Source organism: Bidens hawaiensis, unplaced genomic scaffold (genome assembly GCF_021521415.1).
Source record: "Bidens hawaiensis isolate Kalapana, Puna unplaced genomic scaffold, B.hawaiensis_p1.1 tig00047772_1, whole genome shotgun sequence".
In the NCBI taxonomy this organism is placed as follows: domain Eukaryota; kingdom Viridiplantae; phylum Streptophyta; class Magnoliopsida; order Asterales; family Asteraceae; genus Bidens; species Bidens hawaiensis.
This window is the reverse complement of record NW_027498559.1, coordinates 75,433-93,802: the sequence shown is the minus strand read 5'-3', so window position 1 is coordinate 93,802 and position 18,370 is coordinate 75,433. Positions and strand designations below refer to the sequence as shown.

The following is an 18,370-nucleotide window of genomic DNA, read 5'->3' as shown; positions in this document are numbered from 1 at the left end:
CACCATCGTAAACCTGAACACCGTCGAGGGGATAAGTGTTGGAGGCTGGAGGTGTAATTTGATGTTACAACATGAGGTTATTTGAGTGCGGGACATCCGAGGAGTGGAAGAGAGGCTAACAAGAAACATTCAGAGACTCGGAGCTATCGGAGAACGACGAAAAGGAGGAGTTGAAACGACGAGGAAGAGAGGCGGCGTTTAATTTGTGAGGGGATGAGAGTTTCAAACCACAGATTTTATATTTATTTAAATATAAAAATAATTTAAAAAATTTAAATTTAATACTTCGGACACCTGAACTATCCGAAATACCCCAGAATTGTTATCCGGATCCAACTCGGAATCCAAATATTCATGATATCCGAAATTTCGGATAGTTCGGATTCAGATTTCTAGATAATTTGGATTCGGATTTGGATTGTTTTGAACATCCCTACCCCATAAATGAAATTTTTTCCCAATACTTGATATTATTCTTGCTCGGTTTTTTTTAACTATTTAGTGATTCCACATGCTCAAGATCACTACTAAACCATTTTTACGATTTTGATCATAAATCGATTCAGGTGATTTCCGCTCACATGCACTCATGAGGCCCATAACTTATTATATTGATCTATGTAAAATGGGACATACAAGTGGTATCAGCGCCTTTGTGTTAGATTTCCTGTTGCTTTGGATATGTTTATACATGAAAGATCTGTGTGTTCTTCGTGTTCTTCCATTTAGGGGTTTCAGATTGGAAAATCTCAGATATACTAAGATTTAGTGGTTGTTTGAATCAAAGTTTTATACTTTCTTGTATGCTTGGATCAAATGTTTGTAGCACTTTCTTCTTTGTTTTGATGTTAGAAAAAGAACAAATTATATATTAAGATGGAAGAAAGCTACCAAACGTCCAAACGTACTTCAAATGAAATAAAACACATACAACCATAAACAATCAAAACGTACGCTAAACAATCCTAGGGCTCTTCCATGCCCCCTTTCATAGCATTCCCTTCTTCGAACCATCCATGCTTTGAGTTGTTGCATTCCCTCACTAGATGCTAGTTACCACCACATGTGTCACATTTGACACCTCATGGGAAAACACGGGAAAAGTGCCATGTCTCCTTGCATTTTTAGCACAAGTTCGATCTCAAGCGGCACTTACCGATGTGTTTCCTACTGCGTTCCATGCACATGGCGGCTTCATCGACCTTTGCCTTTCTTTCAGTTGGTCCTGGCCATTAGTTCTTTGGTTTTTCAAAAAACAGGGCCTTCATTGTCAACGTTGTCCTAAACAATCCCATTTAACTCGGTCAATGACTTGAACATCTTTTGTCATGTGCTTGCCTTTACATACATACATACTTTCTGCAATCCTCAGATGTACTAATTCATTTTGGTTTCCTTAGTGCTTACAAGATGCGTGAATGATCTAACCAATTCGTTAAACCTGGAGTTCTACTCGTGGTAAGTCTTACTCCCAGCTTTAAGCCCGGGAATTCCATTTCAACCTTCTAAACTTTATTTTTTCAGACAAAATATTTGCATGACTAGTTGTTTCAAATCATTCCACTTGAACTCTTTCAATTCGCGAGCACTCATGTTCAGTTTCTTAGTTCCCTACTAAAAGAGGGGTTCAGACTCGAAACAATGAGAAGTAAGCTTAACAACTTAATATTCTCGGCATTCCTTGACTTCAATCAATGCATCCATCGCCGTAATCCACTGAAAAGTATATATCGCGTCGTTACTTACGTCGAATGGTGGCATGTTACAACCTTTGAAGGCCCTGTAGTTGCACCCATGATATGCAATTGTTATGATCTCATCCACATTATCATCTTCAATGTTGGTGTTAACCTGGAGATTCTCAGCATTTTTCCTCGCCTTTTTCTCAGTTTCCTTCTGCCCTCTTTCCTTGCAGTCTTCAATGCCTCTGAATGCATGGAAGGCAAAGAAGATTGCATCACTGTAGTAATTTCCTTAACAAGAGCTACTCTCACAACCTATAGAAACACCCATAACCTATGATGTCTAATACGTTGGGTTTACACATGTATTTAGTTTTTAAAATTTGAATTAAACATACATAGCTTGAATAATTATTACAAACTTGCCATATATATCAAAAACTGAAGTTAAACTTGTTTAACATAACAAACTAAACTAATGGATGCAAGTCTTCAAGCGTAGATAACCCTCCTTGCATGCACTAGCCCTTCTTATTCTGTGACATTCGTCATTTTCGGTTTAACTTGTATTTGTATTGGAAACCCGACCCATTTTGTCTTTCGAAATGTTTCATTTATGTTACACGATTTTCGGATCAAGAAAACACCCTTTACGGTACCTTAAAACACCCTTTTATGGCTAAAAACGACTTAAAACGAACTTCAGGGACTAAGCTTGACAAATAACCAAAGTTGGAGACCAAACCCCACCCCCCGAAATGCCGCTCCGCGCGGCCATGGAGGGTGAGGTGGTCGTGCGGCGCCTTTAGGTGTCTGCAGATCCGCCAGCTCGTTTTTGTTTGTTTTGCATCTTGTTTGACCATTTAAACCAATCAAAATGCATGCATCCTTTGATAATGACATTATGAATAAACCTTGCTTTTTCCCCTATAAAAACAAGTCAAATGCATCCATTTTTGGTTGCTCATTCACCTCAAAACTCTCCCAATCTATGTTCTAAGCATTCATTTTTCAAACTATTGATAGTTTGACTTCTCAAGGTCAAACTAATGATAATCTTTGCTTCTAACTAATTTTTGTTAATTAAAGCTTTTTATTATAGTTTATTTAAAATATATTCCCCTTGTTTCCTTGTCTTTCCCTTCTCCGGATATGGTCGGGTTAAGTGTATTACTAGGCAAGGCTATATGGAGGACTATTATAGTCCTTGTTAACACTTTAAATTCACTTAAGCTTATTAATGTTGTTGTTTCCAAATCATTTTACTAGTTCAATAGTATTTGGGTATGTGGTAACCTTCCTCGGTTTCATTCAGAGTCAAAGACCGAACCAAAACCGAACTTTTGTTTAAATACTTTATTATTAACATGTTGTATATAAGACTTGAGTATTGTCATTTCTAAGTTTATTTTAATAAGTTCTATGGTATTGGGTATGTGGTAACCATCCTCGGTCTTATACCGAGTCAATGACCGAACCAAGACCAAACTAATCCGAGTTCACTCGTTTAACACACACTAGTTGTGTTTTGGGCCACCGAATCCCATATTTTTCTTTAAATCTATATTATAAACTATTTTTAATTATTTTCTTAAAATACTTGGTATGTCAGATCCAACTTGATCTTATAACAAGTTTGGACAAACAAAGCCTAACACTCGCTTAACGGACGTTGAGTTTCTTCTTAATAGAACTACATACTTGGTTAAGTTTCTTTTGATTTCATTGAGTTATCTCATAACATTTATCACTTTGGAATCTCGGCTTCGGGCTTGACCAATTATCAAGACTCGAACTGGCAAATCTGAACACTCATAAAAATCTCATTATGGTATCTATTTAACAAAGGGGTTTACAATATTGAAATTATACCCAAATATTTACTTAACAAAGGTTAAGTAAAACTAATGAATAGAATACCGAGACCCGATTTCGAGTAAACTTACTTTTCAAAAACTATTACTTTAATTTCTTATGTATTTACACTTTAACCCTCAAACTATAATTATTTATCTTACTTGTCATGTTATTTTACTTTAAAGTTTTTAAGACCATCTACTAACTCAAGACCCTCTTAATCTAGGTCTTGCTCGTTGAATTTACATTTCCGTTTAATCGCAAACTAATCCTTCAAGTTACTTATTTCACGTGAGTATATTTCATCCCATATTTTTTTATACTTTGGGGGTAACATGCATACCTATTCAAATAAAGAATGATTTAAGATACTAGATCCTCAAACCACAAACTCTAGGGTGCATGATACTTTGAATATTTGCCCTATTGTGTGTTATATGCTTCGTATGCTTTACGTGCATGAGTGTTTATTTTGATGTTTTTGTTGAGCCTCAATAAGTATGATCATACGCACCCCTAACTACTTTAGCCTTGTGCTAGTAGGATAGGGCCTCATTATCCGAGTATGTTGGTTGTTACCAATTAGAAAGAATCCTCATTTATTTATGATTTATATACCGCAATTGTTGCTTTTATTTATAGTATCATATACGAGTTGTGGTATTTGCCTCATATTATATATACTCAAAACTATTAAATTGCTCACCAACATACGTGTTAACAAAATATATTTTATGCATTGTTACATGTTTGATTATTGGTTGATGGAAGTTTGAAGACACCATTTTATTTGAGACAGTTTAGGTTATTAGAAGGATGAACAATTTATTTCTTGTATTTTTGTTATTTTGTATGGACGACTTGGGTTACTTTTGATGATTAAAAGAAATGAATGCGTTGTTTAAATATTGTCATTTTAATAGTGTCTTGTGTTCTTGAACAATCCGTTGCACCCTGACATGTTTCGCCGCCTTTAATTGGGGTGTGACAAATTCCATCACTGAACATACTAACCTAATGTGCATACCAAACGTTAGCTACACCCTAAATGAGTTCTAGCTTAAGTAACTGACAATTACTTTAAATAAATGTAATGGCATATGCTGTGCCGAAGCACTAACACAAACATAACTAACATGTATAAAGTATGGATGTAAAAAAATTGACTAGCCATACTGAACCGCGCTACTGTAATTGCAATTATCGACACATACCACCTATTAACTGGTACCATACAAGGGCTAAATAAACATCCATACAAGGGCTAAATAAACATCCATGCAAGGTCCTAACTAAATGACTGAAAGCTTTAAATATAAATGACTGATAACTTACCGTTACCCTTACCTTATATGTTGCACACCAGGTCCAAAAAGGTTAAAGAGAAAGTGGTATAGAAGCTCAGATAATTAGTTAGAGTGAATTTGACAGAGCGCTCCCTCCTTGATAATTCGTTAAGAGTTAACTGTACTAACTGATTGAACCTTATCTGGCATGCGTGGCTTAGATTCCTTGAACTCAACTGATCAAGGTGGTTTAGATCTTGCTAAAATGGATCCCCATTTCACTTTTAGGGGTTTTAAGTTCCGGCACATCTGTTGCTTCATTTGCCATCCATGTTTAGTTGCCTTTCTTTAGTTTGTTTGAAATTGATTTGCTTATTTAAAACATCAATGCCTATTTGAGAAAAAAATGATAGTAAACATGCCTATTTTAAAGGTTTTCCCATTTATGTGAGATGTGAGTATACTAATTTTACAATATTTATAGGCACCTTGTTCGACGTTAATGCTTGGATATAAGCATTTGATCATAACCCTTCAACCTATTTAATTTTCCTATAGTATCACTACGTTTTGAAATTACCTTTAAAGTTTTTATGCTCACTCCATTCCATTTAAAGTGTTCGTATTTCTTCTTTTATTTGTCACATTACAAATGTCAACTTTCAAAATTTATTAGCTAATTTCCAAGTTTACTCTTAAACACATAACTAACATTAATAAACAATATTTATGGACCCATTTGAAAATGCATTATTCTCATTTAGAAAAAAAAAAGAAATCATTCAATCTACCTGAATTTTTGTGTTTTTTCAAACTATGACACTTTTAATGAGAGTAATAAGAAATATGTAGTGAGACTAGTTACAAATAACATTAAGGTTTACATTTATGAAACTTATACTGTAACAAGAGGAACTCCAAGAAGAACCTCAAAAATACGAAAAATGACCCCTTTTATCGATTAAATTCCTTGATCAACCCCTAAACCAAAAATATCCAAAACAACTACTTTCTAAACTATCAGAATCAATAGATTAGATCTAACATCCGACAAATTGATCTAACACAATTCCGTTTTTAAATCAAATACATCTAGATATGTATACACTTAAACGGTCAGGCCCGATAGTTTAACAACCTTTAAACGGTTGGTCCGACTATTTAATAAACGGTTGGCCATCGGATCTATTCCGCCAGGCCTTCAATATATTTTGTTGGGCACTCATATCTATGCCGTTGGACCTTTATATCTATTCTATAGGGCCTTCATATTTATTTCGTCGGGGTTTCATATATTTTCTTAAGCATTATAAATGTTTAAATTTATTTAATAGTTATTAATAATCCAACAATGATAATTGAGTACATTATTTTACTTTTAGTGAAAATTCTAACGGTTAAAGGTAACAAATCACACATTCAGTAAATCGTTAAATTAATAAAAAGTAAGAACACCATCCACTCTACCACCGCTTCTACCCAATTTGTTTAATCAAATTTGAAATAGATTTGATGTAAGGTTGTTGTAAGATTGTTGTGTAATATTATTTCAATTTAATGTTGAAATTTTATGATATCATTATGTATATTTGTCAAAATTACTTCAATTTATGTTAATAATGAAAGTTTACAACAAATTTCAATACCGTTTAGGTCTAGGTTACCACTCGGTTTCATTTACTTTTTCAGCAATAGGGTGCGACGGTATCCAAACATGCCAGTCACCAACTTGCCATGAAATGACGTGATTTAAGAACAACGTCGACATTTTTAGGTATTTACAACAACATTTCCACCAACTTTTAAATGGAATGGAATAAGCGGATATCATGACAATACGTACATCAAACAACATGCATGAGTGTTACCCATGTTGAGATTTTGCATATCGTCGCAAACTATCAAAAATGTGTACATTTTTTTAAATTTTACGATCTACCGAATGTATGGGTTGTTGTCCTTAGAATTTTCACTAAAAACAAAATAATGTACTCGATTATCATTGTTGGATGGTTTGTTTTTTACTTTTAATTATTTAATAAATTTAAACATTTACAATGCCTTTGAAAATATATGAAGGCCCGACGGATTAGATATGAATGCCGATGAAATAGATCTGTTGGCCGACCGTTTATTAAATAGCCAGATTGATTGTTTAAAGGTTGTTAAACTATCAGACTGACTGTTTAATAAACGGGTGGCGCCATATCTAAACGTTCGGTTTTTTAGAAAACTGCCGTTCTGACCGTTTAAGTGCATACATATCTAGACGCGGTTGGTTTAAAAACAGAAGGATGCCAGATAGATATGTCAGATACCATATGTTGGTTCCGACAGTTTGGAAAGCAGTCATTTTAAGTATTTTTGTTTTGGGGTTAGGATGAAAGAGGCAGGGTGGGGGGGGGGGGGGGGGTGGGTTAGTCAAGAAATGTATTTAATAAAAACATCATTCTTTTCATTTTACAAAAGGTACAAGGCGTATTGGGTCCCTTATAACCTTATACGAGGTGTATACGGGGATCTGATAAGCCCCGTATAGATCTATACCCTTTCCAAAATATAAATGCATAAACAAGGCCCCACCAACAACCCTATTGTTTTTTATTGTAACTTCCCTCGTTAGCTAGTAATTTCATCATCATCATCGTACTCAGTATATCCCACCAATAGCAAAGCTATGGTAGGGTCTGAGTAGGGTAAGATGTAGACAGCCTTACTTCTATCCCATAGGGATAGAGAGGCTGCTTCTGGTGAGACCCCCGGCTCGATAGTAGTTTTGCATCAAGCCTTGGACATAAGGCACATAGCACTCAATCATCGGGACACCGGCTGATTGGTGCACGTGCCCTTGTCTTTCGGCTATCAACGCCACCACATGATGCCTGATTAACCTTCCGCCACTTTTAACGTTATTTTCATGAGATTAGTAAAATAATGTCAAAATTAGTGCAATTTTACTTTTGCCCACCCGAAGATTCACACATATATACATTATATGCGCGCATCGCAAGGAGAGCGTACTAGCTATTAATTTACCACTCCTATTTTAAAAAAAAGCCGACTTCTTCTCCCTCATTTAATTCCAATCTGACCACCTATTTAACATCAACGTCCAACATTAATAACCTCTTCCTACTTTCAAACCACTATTCAAAAACAACATAAAAATCTATATTTCTAACTCAATTCAAGAACCATCAACAATGGGAAGAAAGCTGCAATTTCTTCCCACTTGTGGCAGCCCTAGTAGAACCCTCTCTTTCAAGGCTGCCACCGCCTCATCAACCGCCATCTCATTTGAGTTTGATGATATGCTTACCACCGGAAGCATGACATCTTCCGTAGAGTCCGCGATTCGAGAATTAAGTTCCGACAGATTCTTTTTCAACCCGGGGCACACAAAGTCCATACTTGAAGAAGCAAAGCCGAACAAAAAAGCAAAAGAAAGTGTTTTACCATTTAAAGAAAGTGTGTCAATGATGGAGATGCAGTCAACAGACCCTTTTGTTGACTTCAAGAAGTCAATGCAAGAAATGGTGGAAGCTGATTCAGGGTTAAAAAAGTGGGAGAATCTTCAAAAGCTTTTGAGTTTGTATTTAACAGTGAACGATAAGGTCAACCATGGTTACATCATTGAAGCTTTTGTTGACTTGTTGTTTTCAGATCTTGGTTCACCATTGTCAGCATCTTCATCTTGTTCATCATCAGCTTCATGTTCTTCATCTTCATCACCATCAATTCAAGAAAAACCTTTATTAATGGAATCCGGTTGTAATAGTAAAAACAAGATGGTTTGTAGTGAGTCAACAGAATCTGCTTTATCATTTACATCAGCATCTTCATCTGAAACCTGTTTGTCATCATGTTCATTGGAAGAAGATCTTGAAAAAGATGATGATATATAATCATGGAGATAATGAAGATCATCAAAGACCCCATTAATCATCAGTGTCAGATTATGAGTCTTGATTGAAAGTATGACTTAGTTTTTTTATGGGAAGATTTGTATCTCTCTAGTTTTAGTATTATACCAATGAGAGTGAGATTTATCTTTAACTCTCACTTTGTGTTTGTATGTAGCATATTATTCTAACCGATCCTTTTAACTTTCTTTGTCTCCAGCAAGGTTTATTAACTTTATTATTATTAAAACAAAATTAATTTTTCATTAAACTATATTTTTAGGGTCTTATAAATTAAAATATTTAAGGGATTAAAAACTATATGTTTAATTAAAGAGGCGAGTGTTCAATTTACAACTAAGAATATACTGAAAACTGTTAGAATCGTATAAAATATGTGTACATACTATTTTTTTAATATCATACATGAGATGATTAGTGCATTATGCCGTTTTCGACGTTTCACTTAACATTTGTTTATTATGAAAATAGTGCTTCAAATTATGTATGTCATTTATAATAATAAGAAAAAATAATACTCAAATTTACCATTGTTATACACCGTATTGGATTTATAATGACAACTAGCTAGGACTATAATGACTCACAATCAAACATTCTAGTCATTAGGCTATGTGTAGTGAAGGGACTACAAAATGAGTCGTTTTGTGTCATGTGACACCCGGTTAGTAATAATAGGATTTTTGGTTTAGGGATGTAGTGATGTTGCAGCCTAATACACACACACATATATACCACACACATAACATTATAATAATAATAATTTTAAACATCGCCGGCAACAAAAAACCCTCCCCCCTCCCCCTCTTATGGCACTATTTATTGCCTGGGGGCGGTGTTCACCCACAAATCGCCCTATTTTTTTTGGCATTTGTTGCCCCACTACGGATAGCCTTAGAAAGTTTAAAACTTAGAAATATATGAAAACTGGAACTGGTAATCATGATTTAAGATTAGTTCTGGAATTTTTGGTAGCCGACGAATATGATATTAGTTGACACTTGTTCTATTACTCTAATATTAGCTCGCATCGAAAACATATATATGAATACATTATATAATTTTAAAAAATAAAATTTTAATTTGTAATTACTTACATGCTTTTATTAATAAATTAGAATTGTTACCTGAATGTCTTATTTGTTTCAAATTTGATTATCTAATATGATATTTAAATGAGTTTATAATCATACTTTTCATTCATTAAAAAGTACTGTTAATTAACAATAAAATTGTAGTGATATGATTTTCACAAGACAGGAAGATAATCTAATAAGTAATTAATCAGACGGTTTCTATTGAGAATTCAATTACACAAAGACGGAAATGATTACAATCAAAGAAGAACTGTTCAGAAATGGGATGAGAAATCAGAGTTACAGAGAATGAGATGAGAGAAGAACAAACCCAACATTCTAACAGTATTCATTGATGCTATATTCTTTTACTTTCTTCGCTTATATATGTTCATTTTGTTGGCCTATTTGGCAGGGCTCGTTAGTTGGGCCTATTTCCGTCTCTTGACTTGGGATGCCAATTGGGCTTGGATAAACGTTCATAACAAAAATGAAAGACAAACAAACTGTAAGTTACGCCGTTTTTTTGATAATGTACGTACGCCAGATAGTTTTCCTCAATGGTTTCGCAAGGGGGTACACAAAGGTGAGTAATCTACATAATTACTCATTGAGCTTATACTTTACAAACTGTTATTGCATTATTAGAAATTAAAAGGAAAAATGAAATGCGGGTCGGCATAGAATCTGTCAAAGTAAAAAAACATTAGTAAAAACACTTGCAACTATCGCATAACTCATATACTAGTAAACATTGACCTTTGTATGTGTTGATATCACAGTTAATAAATCTTTATTATAATAATTAAAAGAATTATGTATTTGTTTAACATAAGAAATTTAGAATCCGATAGCGAAAATTTACAGCAATACGTCAATTCCCTACTAAATTACGGAATCAATTAAATTGTTGCACATGTTAAATGGCCACTCCCCCACCCCCAACCCTTTTTGCGCGTTTTCACCCTACCTTCGCCAAGATGGGAGCCTTTTGTAGTAGACAAACACTCCTAAGAAATTAGTAGAGAAACAAGAGCAATTTGAAACAATTTTCTGATGATCTTTTTCAAAAGCAAAAACAAGAAATAAATATGCAATGGATATGAACACATGATGCCCATGATCCTTATTTCTTGGAGACATGCATGTAACAACTACCTACCATGCTCCACTAAACTACCTACATGCACCACTACTTGAAAAATAACTAATTAACATGTGTTAAAAGGAAATTACTAATTACATCTACGTTCATGCATGCATTCATTCACTCCAAAAACCTTGTGGGTTTCTTGGATACTCTCTTGGGTCTTTCACTGGGCTCCTCTTCTAGTTGGGCTTCGATTGTAGCAATTGGGCTAGAATGGGCTGTAACATCTCCCTCCCCATGAGAACCGACATTGTCCTTGATGTCACTAAAATCTGGAAACTGTTCTTTCAAGCTTTCTACATCTTCCCATGTAGCCTCTTCTAATGGTTTGTTCACCCACTTGACTAGTACTTGTTGCAATTCTCATCTATGACGCGACTATCTGTTATTATTTTCGGTAATGAAGATATTTCAATATCTGGATAAATGTGTTTGAGGTCACCCGCTGGATCCCTTTTATCGCCATAACTTTGTTTAAGTAGGGACACGTGAAAGATCGGGTGGATTTTGGATCCAGTAGGTAAATCCAACTTGTACGCCACTTTGCCAATCCGCTCGATTATCTTGTATGGCCCATAGTAACGACGAGAGAGTTTCTGATTTAGCCGATGATGTACCGATTTTTGACGATACTTGTGTAGCCGTAGTAACACGAAATCTCCCACAGCAAACTCCTTATCGATCCTCTTTTTATTTGCTTGTTTAACAATTCGAGATTTGGCTGCCGTGATTGAAACTTTCAAGGATTGCAAAATTTGTTGGTGTAAGATCATTGAAGCTTCTATTGATCCAGTTTTAGTCGACCTGGGTACATAATCATGAATGACCGTGACTTCTCTCCCGTATAGGGCTCGGAATGGTGACATATTAATTGCAGAATGATGGCTTGTATTGTATGAAAATTCGGCTAAATACAATTATCGTTCCCATGTTTTAGGGCTGTCGAAAACGAAAGCCCTCAAGTACATTTCAAGACACCGATTCACCACTTCCGTCTGACCATCCGTTTGCGGATGATATGCACTAGAGTGCAGCAACTTAGTACCCATTTGTTTGAATAACTCTTTCCAAAAATGGCTTACGAACAATGGATCTCGATCCGAAACTATCGTTTTTGGTAAATAGTGCAAACGATAAATTTCCTTCATGAAAATTGTAGCTAACGATATGACTGTGTATGTGGTGGGTAACGATATGAAATGAGCAAATTCAGATAGTCGGTCTACCACCACCCAGATTACGGTTTTGCCCTTCGAACTTGGTAACCCAGTAATAAAATCCATGGAAATATCTACCCAAGGGTATTCGGGTGTGGGTAGTGGCTGCAACAGACCATATGGTTTGTGATTTGGATTCTTTAATGCTTGACAAACTTGACAAGTTTTAATGAAATTGGTTACGTCTCGTTTCAGCCCTAACCAAGTAAACGAGTTTGACATTCGTTTAAACGTAGCGTTAACACCGGAGTGACCACCTAAAAACGATGAGTGGAATTCTTGTAGAATGCGTTGTCTCACATTTGAGATTGGTGGTACCAAAAGTCTACCCTTGATATACATCAGACCATTCTGGTAAACATGGTGGGGAAAAGTTACTGGGTCATCTTTAACATTAGCGACTAAATGACTACTATTCTTATCCGATAGGTAGTATGAACGAAGCTCCTCGAGCCAGGTAGCCGTTGGGTAAGAAATCGACAATAGCGACGGAATATCGATACGACTTAAAGCATCGGCTACATTGTTCTCTTTACCCAAATCAAAACCCATAAGTTTTGTGACCCACTTCTGTTGTTCCGGTGTTTGGATAGTTTGTGTTAGGATGTGCTTCAAACTTTGGTGGTCAGTATAAATTCTATAGTGACGGCCCAATAGATATTGGCGCCATTTCTTTACTGATTCGGTGATAGCGTACAATTCTTTCGTATAAGTTGACTGACCTTGCATTGTCGAACACAATTTCTTGCTAAAAAAAGCAATGGGTTGGTTATTCTGCGAAAGAACCGCGCCAATAGCTTGACCAGAAGCGTCGGTGGTAACGTCAAAGGGTTCTTCAAAATTAGGTAGAGCAAGGGTGACTAGCTTTTGCATGTGACTTTTCAGTTGCATGAATGCTTCTGTTGCATGTACAGTCCATGCAAATTCACGCGATTTGAGGATATCAGTCAATGGTGCTGCAATTTGGGCATATCCTTTCACAAAGCGCCGGTAGTAACCGGTGATGCCTAAAAATGCTCGAAGTGTTGTGAACGATGTGGGTGGCGGCCAACATTGAATTGCTTTGATTTTATCCGGTTCCGGTGACACACCTTGTGATGATATCTTATGACCCAAAAATGAGATTTCTGGAACACCCAAAGTACACTTGGAAGCTTTAGCATGGAAGTGGCTTTCATGCAATTTTTGAAATACATATTTAAGATGACCATAGTGTTCCTCTTTAGAGTTGATGTAGATTAAAATGTCATCGAAAAAAACTAAAACAAACTTTCGAAGAACCGTTCGGAATAAATCGTTCATGGCGGATTGAAAGGTTGATGGTGCGTTGGTAAAGCCAAATGGCATCACTAGAAATTCATAGTGTCCGTCCATCGTTCGAAAAGTGGTTTTATGGGTATCATCAGTCGCTACATGAATTTGATGGTATCCGGATAGCAAATCAATTTTGGAAAAAATGGTTGCGTCATAGTGTTCATCAAGAAGTTCATTGATCGTTGGAATTGGAAAGCGATCACGTACCATAACCGCATTCAAGGCACGATAGTCCACATAAAAACACCAAGTACCGTCTTTCTTTTTGACCAATGACGGGTGGTCCATGGGACAACCCTTAATTGATTTAAAGCCGTAACAATCATGTTTTGAATTTGTTTATTTTGTGGAATTAGATAACTACGGTATTATTGGTGAATTGCAGGCTCAAAGGTGGTTTCGGGGCTATTATGGACTATACCGTGGCAACTGAATGAGCCGAAGACGCGAGAGAGGTCAAAAGAAGTGAAAAACGGGAAGGCAAGGCTGAAGTCCACCTTGGCCCACGGTCTCCACCGTGAGCCACGGTCCAGGTGTGCAAAAAGGAACAGAGGCCACCGTACAGTGGCCTCTGATGTCACTGTGAGGATCACCATGACACACGGTTGGACCGTGGGCCACGGTCCAGCATTTCAAGAAGTTCACCGTGACCCACAGTGTGAACCATGGGCCACGGTTCATGTCGCAACTGCCGAATTCTTTTGTTTTATTACTCATTTTTGGGCTGTCTTTTGATCTATTTTTCATTCAAAACATCTCTAGGACGATTTTGGGAGAGCAAGTAATTTATTTGGGTGATTGTAATCATTGAATTGGATTGGAGATTCATCTACATACTTTGATTTATGCTATGATGAACCGAATGATGAGTGGCTAGTACCCTTTGTGTTCTCTCCCGAATTGTAAGGTTTCAATTGACTATTTGTGAATTGTTTATGTTATTTGTGGAATAGTAATTTGATCAATTGATTGTATTGCTATGGTGATTATGAGTTTGCTTTGTAATTGTAGTATAGTATAAATTCTTGTTCTTGACTATCCGTTCTTGGTGCCATAGGCAATCGAGATTTAGTAGAAGAGAATTAGGGTTAGCTATATTATATTGATTATTGAGTGATAACCTTGCGTTTTTTATAACCCAAGTACTTCGCCCTCTTTGATCACTTTCAAACTCACTTCCATGAATTATGTCTATGTAGTTCATCCCAAAAGTAAACATTAACATTATCAATATTGAAAACCTGAAATCGAGAGAGAGCATTGTTTCTCATATTGTTTAAAACTCGTTAAATTATTTCAGTTATTTTTGTTAATCAAAACCAAACAACCAACTATTGAATTTACTTTTGCATTTAGTTTAATATAGTTTAATTGTAAAGCTACTTGGTAACACAATTTCCACAAACTCCCTGTGTTCGATACCCGTTTATCGCTATCTAATAGTTGTAATCGGTTTATTTTTGAGTGAGTCTTCGACCTCACGTCAATTTTTGGCGCCGTTGCCGGGGAGTAGTGCGCAACGTGTGTTAGCTTTAGTAGTTTTTGTGTTATTTTCGGGTTTACGCTGGTTGTGTTAGTGTGCAGGTACCTACAGGTGTATGCATACTAGAGGCTCTAACAGGTCATCACCGCTAGTAATTGATCCCGAGATTGACATAACACTTCGAAGAAACCGAGTCTTGCTTAGGGAGAATAAGCTTCTTGGTTCTCCAACCACATCAAACAACATGGATTCACCACTTCCCACTTCGGGTCAAACAATCCCGACTACACTTCCACCAAATCCACCTCCACCAATCACTACTCTTATATCTACAGCATCAAGTGAACTCCAACCACCACCCACAACCGAACCCGCAATTCACCTATGCAACATCATCCACATTGCCACCTATTACCAACATTTTTTCTACATTTGGTGCATCGTCATCTCAACAACATCAACGACCAACCTTTCAACCATCACAATCAAGCTACCAATATCAACCCCAACCTTTTATGCAACATTTAAGTTCACAAGGTGACGGATACGGATATGGGTTTGACAGTGAATTTGAGGGGTATGAAGTGGAAGGTTACTACATGGGCGGTGATGGAGGAAAAATGGTAAATCCGGGAACTTTTGGTTATGGTCAATGGAAACAACCGCAACAATTGCAAGAGCTTAATCGACAACAACCACCGCCGGTTGTCCAACAACCCGTCCAACAACAACCGCCAGTTATACAACAAGCTCAACAACAACCACCGGTTGTTGTGAATCAACAAGTTCAACTGCCACAGATTGTTCAACAAGCCCAAGGGCAACCTCAAGAACAACAATTCCTGCCGCAAATGCCTCATCCACAGTTTCAACAACAGTTTGCGCAGTCAAGGTCCGTTTATAGGCAAATGGGTCAACCAAGGGTACCCATGGGTGTACCAAGAAGGCATGCAAGAGAGATGGTAAGGAGGATTGAGGCCCATTTCCGACCCAGAATTACTAATAATCCGTCTCCGGTGGTTATCCCTCTCAATCATCAAGGGAGAACATTTGAAGTAAGAACCAATTCCCTTCAAATTCTTCCGAAGTATAAAGGTCTAGCAACGGAGGAACCTTACTTCCACTTGGAGGCATATGACTCCATTTGCAACACAATTGGGGGTCAAGGTTTTACATCGGATGATGTGAAGTTGGTTCTATTTCAGTTTTCATTGGAATACAAGGCAAGAGATGGTTTTACACTTTGCCTTCCGCGTCTATTTATACTTGGGCCGAAATGCAACAAAGATTTTTAGAAGAATTTTACACGGCCCAAAAGACCAATGATGCGAGAAGAAGTTTGAGAACCTTACAACAACAATCGGAGGAAATGTTTCATGAAGCATTTGAGAGGTTCAATATGATGATAAAGAATTGTCCTCATCACGGTATTGCTTTATGGGAGTTGTTGAATGCGTTTCATGAGGGTTTAAGTATGGAGGATGAACGGGATTTGAGGTCGATCACTAATGGTACATTTGGTACCAATTATGAACAAGACAATTGGGCGTATTTGGAACAAATGGCGGTTACTTCAAAGAGAAAGGCTCAAACCGGTAGAAGAGCGAGACCGGCGATTGGTAGATCGCAAGTGCAAGCTGTGGAAGAAGGAAATGTACAAACCACTAATCAAGTCATCAATGTTTGTACAAATTGTAACGAGTTGGGTCATGCAACGGAGGTATGTACGGTAGGTAAAGCACCGGTAGAAGAAGTGAATGCACTTCAAGGGGGAGGTGGTAGGAATTACAACATGAACTCCAACACCTACCACCCCGGGTTAAGAAATCACCCGAATTTTCGTTATGGAAATCCGGCCACTCAATCTAACCCGAATTTTCAAGGAAATCAAAGCAATTATGTCCCTCGCCAACAATATAATAACCAAGGTAATTATCATGGCGGGAATAATCAAGGATTTCAAGGTCAAGGGGGTGGCGGTCAAAGAAGGTCAACGGGTCAAAGTTCATCAAGTGGAAATGAGGTTATGGACATGTTGAAGTTGATGCAACAAGACATGCAACGAAGAAATCAACTTGATGAGGTTAGAATGCAAAAGGATGAAGTAAGAGATAAGGCCATCCAATCTTTAACTACACAATTGGGTCAACTCGTAACTGAAGTGTCTGAGTTGAAGAAGAATAAAGGTCAATTGCCAAGCGACACAAAGGTAAATCCTTCTCATAACTCTTCTCGTAATGTTCCTATTAACCACATTAGTGTTTTAAGAAGTGGTAAAGAAATCAAAAAAGATTTATCACTGGGTGTGGTTGATGGGGAAGTTGAGGATATTACGGGTAATGAAAGTGATAATGAAATTGAAATTAATAAACCCACTAAACATGTCACTTTTGAAAAACCATTAAAAAATCCGGGTCAAACTTCAAATTTAAACGATGAAAATAAGGAAGTAGAACCAAAGGTGGTTCCATTTCTTTCGGCTTTACTTGATCCGGGTAAGAAAAATATAATTTCAAGAAAGGGTCCTCAAAAAGAAGAGATGTGGGAAGTTTTTAAGCAAGTAAAAGTGAATTTACCGTTACTTGTGGCAATCAAACAAGTGCCCGCGTATGCTAAGTTTTTAAAAGAATTATGTACTCAAAATAGGCAACAATAAGTGCCTCTACGAGTGGATTTAACTGAGCGGGTGAGTGCTGTTTTAAAAGGAGATCTTCCTCCTAAGCTTCAAGATCCGGGAACGCCCTTAATTAACATTCAAGTAGGCGATTTTCAAATGTCTAAGGCGTTACTGGATCTTGGGGTTGGAGTAAGTATTCTTCCGGGGGGTTTATACGACCAATATGATTTTGATCCTTTAAAATGAGTTGAGACAACAGTTGTGTTAGCCGATTTGTCCCATAAACTCCCCCGAGGAATTGTGCGGGATGTGATAGTAAAAGTTGAAGAATTTTACTATCCGCTTGACTTTTTGGTCTTAGACTACTCATCAGTTGATTCGACCCAACAACAAAATGTTATATTGGGTCGATCCTTTTAAACACCGCTCATGCTATTATTGACTGTCGATCGGGCACGGTTGATATGGCTTTTGGGAATCAGAAAATGAGATTAAATGTGTTCACTAACGGATCTAATGCTTTATGTGGTGATGAGTGTTTCATGGCAGATATTTTTGACATGTGTGAACCGCACGATTATGAGGACGATGCTTTGGAAGCATGTGTTTGTGATTTTTCTGAACAAGTACATCTTTGTGCATTGAGGATGGAAGAGAAAAATCAAGATGTGTTGGCGGTAAAAGAAGGACGACCACCATGGACGCATCAAATTGAAAGTCTGCCAACTGTGATCGATTCGGGTACAAAACCGTCATTGGAAAGTC

At 36.9% G+C, this 18,370-nt stretch overlaps 2 protein-coding genes across 2 annotated transcripts; one reads left to right on the top strand and one right to left on the bottom strand.

The window, feature by feature from the left end:
- Positions 1–7,850: 7,850 nt before the first annotated feature.
- LOC143597227 (transcription repressor OFP15-like) lies at positions 7,851–8,891 on the top strand. The gene has a single exon (XM_077075789.1). It carries the CDS (start codon positions 8,029–8,031, stop codon positions 8,728–8,730), a length of 702 nt encoding a protein of 233 aa, XP_076931904.1. The 5' UTR covers positions 7,851–8,028; the 3' UTR covers positions 8,731–8,891.
- A 2,427-nt stretch (positions 8,892–11,318) lies between these two features.
- Positions 11,319–11,840, bottom strand: LOC143597232 (uncharacterized). The gene has a single exon (XM_077075792.1). The coding sequence runs from the start codon at positions 11,838–11,840 to the stop codon at positions 11,319–11,321; it is 522 nt and encodes a 173-aa protein (XP_076931907.1).
- Positions 11,841–18,370: the final 6,530 nt, after the last annotated feature.